Below are 6,000 nucleotides of genomic sequence, written 5' to 3'. Positions count from 1 at the left end.
TTACATATCCATACTTGTCTATAAAATGCATATAGTTTAGATAATTTTTTGCATACGTGGGATCACACTTCATATAGCTTTTTTAAAGATTTATTTATTATTTATTTATTTTTGGCTTCATCAGGTCTTGGCTGTGGCACACGGGATCTTTATTGAGGCATGCGGGATCTTTCGTTGTGGTGTGCGGGCTCTTCTTTGTGGTGCGCAGGCTTCTCTCTAGTTGTGGGGCGTGTTTTCTCTTCTCTAGTTATGGTGCACAGGCTCCAGGGTGTGTGGGCTCTGTATTTGTGGTGTACAGGCTCCAGGGCGTGTGGGCTCTGTAGTTTGCAGCACGCGGGCTCTGTAGTTGAGGCGTGGGCTCAGTATTTGTGGCACTTGGGCTTAGTTGCCCTGCGTCATGTGGGATCTTAGTTCACTGACCAGGGATCGAACCCACGTCTCCTGCATTGCAAGGTGGATTCTTTACCACTGGACAACCAGGGAAGTCCCTTCATATAGTTTTTTTTTTTTTTTTTTTTTTTTTGCGGTACGCGGGCCTCTCACTGTTGTGGCCTCTCCCGTTGAGGAGCACAGGCTCCGGACACGAAGGCTCAGCGGCCATGGCTCACAGGCCCAGCCGTTCCGCGGCATGTGGGATGTTCGCAGACCGGGGCACGAACCCGTGTCCCCTGCATCGGCAGGCGGACTCTCAACCACTGCGCCACCAGGAAAGCCCATTCATATAGTTTTGATGCTGCTTTTTCATTTAGTAATATGCCTTAGGAAGTATTCCATACTGATACATTCCATACTGATACAAAGGAATACTTAGGTATTCCTTTTAACAAGTACATGGTATTTTACAGTATGGATATTCTATATTTATTTAACCAGTCTCCTAGTGAGAGTTATTTAGGTTATCTCCAATTTTTTAACGGTGCAATGATCATAATTGTACATATATATCTTTGTACACGTTAGCAGGTATACATGTATGATAGATGACTTGAAGTGGAAGTGAGTCAAAGAGTATGTACATTACAAATTCTGATAGATGTTGCCAAATTGTTCCTCCAACCATTTATACTCTCATCAACAGAGTATGAGAGTTTTCTTCCCCAACACCATCACCATTATTATACATTATCAGTCCTTTTAGCTTTGTAAGATTTGATGGACAAAAAAATAATTCCTCCTTGTTTGTTTTCATGTATATTTCCCTAAGTGCTAGTGAGGTTGAGCATCTTTTCAAATATTTATAGAAATATTTCTATTTCCTCTTCTAAGAATTATGTTTTTCTACCCTGCCTTTTTTCTCCATTAGCTTGCTTATGTTTTGTCACATCTCTGTAGGAATTCTAGATATATATTACAGTTATTAAGCATTTGTCTGTGGTATATGTTGCAAATATTTTTCCCAGTCTTTTGCTCTGAGGAGTTTTAAATTTCTGTTTAATAAAATTTGTCTGGTTTTTCTTGACGACTGTGTCTTTCCCACCCCATGATTATAAACGTATTGTCTGGCGTTTTCTTCTATACTTTTGTAAATGCAGATCTTGAGCCAATCTGGATTTTTTTCTGAGTATGGGATGAGGAAGTGATTCACTTTATTTTTTTTTCCTTATGGCTCCCATTGTCCTAGTGCTATTTTTAGAGTAATCTTTCATTTTCCCACTGTTTGGAAATTCCACCTTTATCATATGCTAAATTCCTTTGAATACATGGGTCAATTTCTGGACTCTATTCTCTTTCATTAATCTATATGTTTATTTGTTCTCTGACACTCCATTGTTTTAATTACTGTAGTTTTATAGATTGTTTTCATATCTGGTAGGGCAAATTCTCCACCTCATTTTTTCCCTCAATTTCTGTTTTTTGGTTATTTTTATTTATTTTCTATTCTAGAAGAACTTGATAAGCAGCTTTTCATGTTCAATTAAAAATCTTGTGAAAATTTTCATTGGGCTCCCCACTGAATGTGTAGATTATTGGGGAAGAATCAACATTCTTCCAGTAAGTTTTCCTCATATAAGTCTTGCACAATTTTTATTAGGTGAGTTCCAAGTACTCAGTTGTCTTTGTGGTTCCTGTGAATGGGATTTCTTTTTCCAGTTACATTTTCTTATTCATTATTACTAGGGATTTTGTATCTAGTCACCTCAGTAACCTCTCATTCATTATAATAGTTATTTTAGTTGATCCTCTTGGGATAGCTAGGTAGACAACCACATAATCTACAAATAATAATAGCTTTAATTCTTACTTTCCAATATTTATATGTCATATTTTTCTTGTTGCACTGGTTACAACCTTCAACGCAATGTGAATAGTGGTGGCAATAGCATGAGAGGTTTTTTGTTTCACCATCACATGTGAGGCTTGCTACAGATTTTGGTAGTTGTACTTTAATGAGTTAAGGAAGTTTCCAGATATCCTACATGACAAAAAGAGCTTTTGTCTTGTTTTTTTGTTTTAATTAGAAATGGGTGAAGCAAACGCTTTTTCAAAGTCTAATTTATTTAGTTTTTCTTTTTTTGTTAATATAACAGATTATATCAAAAGACTTCTAAAGCTGGATCATCCTCACAGTCCAGAGACAAACATTATTTGGTCATTTAGGTATTATTCTTTTCATACATAGTTAGATTTTATTTACTAATATTTTATTTAGGATTCTTTAAATCAATTTCATATTTTGGTTTGTGCCAGCCTGTGCTAGTTCAGCCTGTGCCAGCCTGTGTTAGCCTATGCTAGGCTATATGCTCCCCATTCTGTTCATTAGTTTTTAAAAACGGCAGTATAGCATGTTCTCTTCCTAAAAATGGTTTTGTTTTGTTTTGTTTTGTTTTGTCCAAGAGGCTTGTGGGATCTAAGTTCCCCCATCAGGGATTGAACCCCGGCCCCCGCAGTGAAAGCACCGAGTCCTAAAAACTGGACCACCAGGGAATTCCCAAAAATGGATTACTCTTTTTTTTTTAACTTTTTTTTTATATTGGGGTATACTTGATTAACAATGTTGTGATAGTTTCAGGTATACAGCAAAGTGATTCAGTTATACACATTACATGTATCTGTTCTTTTTCAAATTCTTTTCCCATTTAGGTTGTTACATAATATTGAGCAGAATTCCCTGTGCTATACAGTAGAAAATGGATCACTTTTAATTTTAGCTTTCCTTAAGTAGAATGTAACGTTATGTGGTATAAAAGGCTAGGATGGTGATGTGTTCAAATGAACATATATCAATGAAATCAAAATAAGCAGATTATCAGCCTATATCCCTTGCCACCAATCTGGCTGTGGGGTCCCTGAGCACCAAAAGTATAAGGTTCCTCCTTTATAAAATGTAGCAACAGTTTTCTATCCTAATGTAGCTTAGTTAAAGTGCAACAATATTGATTTTTCCTTCAATCTCATGAAACTAAGGGTTCTAAGTATGTTGAGGCCTGTGACTATTAAAGAACCTTAAATCCTCTAGTTTAATCTCTTTTAGTTCTTTCCTCTAAGTAGCATATCAATAAATGTTTTAAATGAACCTGTGTGAAAACAATGTGAAAAGGACTATTGAGATTTTGATTGTAGATTTTTGTTTCTACCTTCAAGAAACTCAGAAGAAAATAATTTTTCTGGTGGAAAATAAAATTGTCAGGTAGAATTGTGTATCAAAGACCGGAAAGTATCACTCAGACACTGACTGTCCTACTTTCAAGCTACTGTCCAGAAATACAGGAAGAGTTTAGAGTCACCTTTTTTTTTTCTTCCTTTTCAGAGAGCGGGGGCTGAAGATTTAGTCTGGAAATCAGATGCCTATTTATCACTGCTCTGTGGCAGCTAAACCAAGAGAACAAATAGCTGCCCTCCTCATTGCTTCAAACAACACGAGGTACGGAGCTTGTGCCACAGGATGGAAATCAATGTGTATCCTCACCGAGTGTTGTGCTTTCCAGGCCCTCATGTAAGTAACTTAGCAATCAATAGACCTTTATCATTGAAATTGCAATCAGGTAAAAAGGAGAAAATGACAAGGAGTAAGAGGAAAGCTCTGGTTTTAAATCTGTCACATCTGCCATTTTTTTCTAATGTCATTTTTTTTACTGCTAACTACTGGTAGTCACTCTCTGGGTGCTATTTGTTTCTCAGTGATGCTTTCACCACATAAAGAGGGTTAGCTTTTACTTTTTGAATCTTCTGCTTCATAAATGTAGTTTATTTCCAGAAGTGCAATGTTTACTGCGACTGTTTTTATTTTTTCCTTTGCTTCTGAAACATACAGAGCTGCCTGGCTTGGAGTACTTTTTCTCCCAGCTATTTACCTATTGACTTACTACATTGGTGAGGGGAGTGCATTTATTTTGAGTTAATTAGTATCTAAGCCAAATTAAATGGAAATTACCATGTTTATCAATATATAAATATGTCATATAGTGTATTATATTATAACAGAGTTTATTTAGCCTAAAATTTTTATTGAGTCATATGGAAATCCAGATGTTTTAGGAAATCATCATTACATTTCAATTTGGTGAGTTTTTAAAAATTTATTTATTTTATGTATTTATTTTTGGCTGCATTGGGTCTTCGTGGCTGCGCATGGGCTTTCTCTAGTTGTGGTGAGCGGGGGCTACTCTTCGTTGCAGTGTGCAAGCTTCTCATTGCGGTGGCTTCTCTTGTTGCTGAGCTCGGGCTCTAGGCACACAGGCTTCAGTAATTGTGGCATGTGGGCTCAGTAGTTGTGGCTCGCCGGCTCTAGAGCACAGGCTCAGGAGTTGTGGCGCACGGGCTTAGTTGATCCGCGGCATGTGGGATCTTCCTGGACCAGGGCTCGAACCCGTGTCCCCTGCACTGGCAGGTGGATTCTTAACCACTGCCCCATCAAGGAAGCCTGGTGATTTTTTTAAAAGATGTCTATATGTATTCAATTTTAAAATTATTTACAGTTAAGGAATTGGCTTATAAGCACTTTTCAATCAAATGATGTCATTCTTGCACTTATTTTCAACACAGTCTACTTCTAGTTATATCACTAATGCGTAATTTCAATTTATCTTCTTCAAAGAGAACTTATTATTTTTATTTTTTAGTAGCACTTGTACTTCATTTAAATTCAGGGTCAGATTTTCTGAGCTTCTAGTTGTAACTTCTTCGGGTTTTTTTCCTCATGTCGTCAATGAAGTGTAAGAAATGGTTGTCTCCTAGTTACAAAGGTAATAGTTGCTCTGACTCCCTTTTTTCAAGTGACTGACTTTTTAAAAAATGCACCTTGAAATTACCATTTCATCCATCTGCCTAATGTTTGGTGGTTCTCCAACCACATCAACTCTGAAATACTCTGTGCGGCCTTAACGTTACCTTCCAAGGTACTCTCCCACTTAATAATCCAACCATTTTCCCCAATATTTCTCAACAAAACTTCTCCCACCAGGCTAGTCTCACTCCCTTTTTGTTATCTTCAACCACACTGTGTTCTCATCTAGGAAAATGCTCATTTAAAATGTAAAATAGGCAGGATTTCCTGGCAGACTGAGTTTGAAAGAGAAAGGAGGAGAAGTCAGGGATGGCTCACAGGTTACTGGGAGGGTGATGATACCATCACCAATACAGAAGAGGAAGAAGAGGAAAATTCACTGTGGCAAGTTGATTTGAAATGCCCGTGGAACACATCCGAATAAAGGTGTCCTAAAAAGAGCTGGATATTTGGGTTTGGACTGAGAAGACTGGGCTAGACATTCAGATTTAGAAATAATATTAGTGGTTGTTTGTTAAGCCACGGAAGTGGATGAGGTCACACTAAGTGTGTACTAAAATGAGATGAAGGGAAGGCTTAATAGGGAATCCTAGGAAACATTAACTTTTAAGTGGGCATTTGGGGAAGTATAGCAGCCAGAGAGGTTGGAGGTAGGCGGGAAATCGGGAGATGTCATGAAGCTCAGGAAAAAGAAAGTTTTGGGCTTCCCCACTGGCGCAGTGGTTAAGAATCCTCCTACCAATGCAGGGGACATGGGTTCGAGCCCTGGTCTGGGA

At 37.8% G+C, this 6,000-nt stretch overlaps 1 protein-coding gene across 5 annotated transcripts in view; it reads left to right on the top strand.

Annotated features, from left to right (window-relative positions):
- The first annotated feature begins 3,763 nt into the window (after positions 1 to 3,763).
- Positions 3,764 to 6,000, top strand: part of GNE (glucosamine (UDP-N-acetyl)-2-epimerase/N-acetylmannosamine kinase) — a 67,744-nt gene continuing 65,507 nt past the window's right edge. For all 5 annotated transcript variants that reach the window (XR_003790759.1, XR_003790760.1, XR_003790761.1 and 2 more), the window contains exon 1: positions 3,764 to 3,934. Coding sequence is in view for 2 of the 5 variants with exons in the window: in XM_029202476.1 (XP_029058309.1) it covers positions 3,884 to 3,934 (51 nt within the window). In the remaining 3 variants the exon portion in view is untranslated. The remainder of the gene's footprint in view (positions 3,935 to 6,000) is intronic.

The sequence above is a fragment of the Monodon monoceros genome, unplaced genomic scaffold (genome assembly GCF_005190385.1).
Source record: "Monodon monoceros isolate NGI ecotype Baffin Bay Population unplaced genomic scaffold, NGI_Narwhal_1 Super_Scaffold_5, whole genome shotgun sequence".
Classification (NCBI taxonomy): Eukaryota; Metazoa; Chordata; class Mammalia; order Artiodactyla; family Monodontidae; genus Monodon; species Monodon monoceros.
The sequence above is the reverse complement of the archived record's forward strand: the minus strand, read 5'-3'. Positions and strand labels throughout refer to the sequence as shown.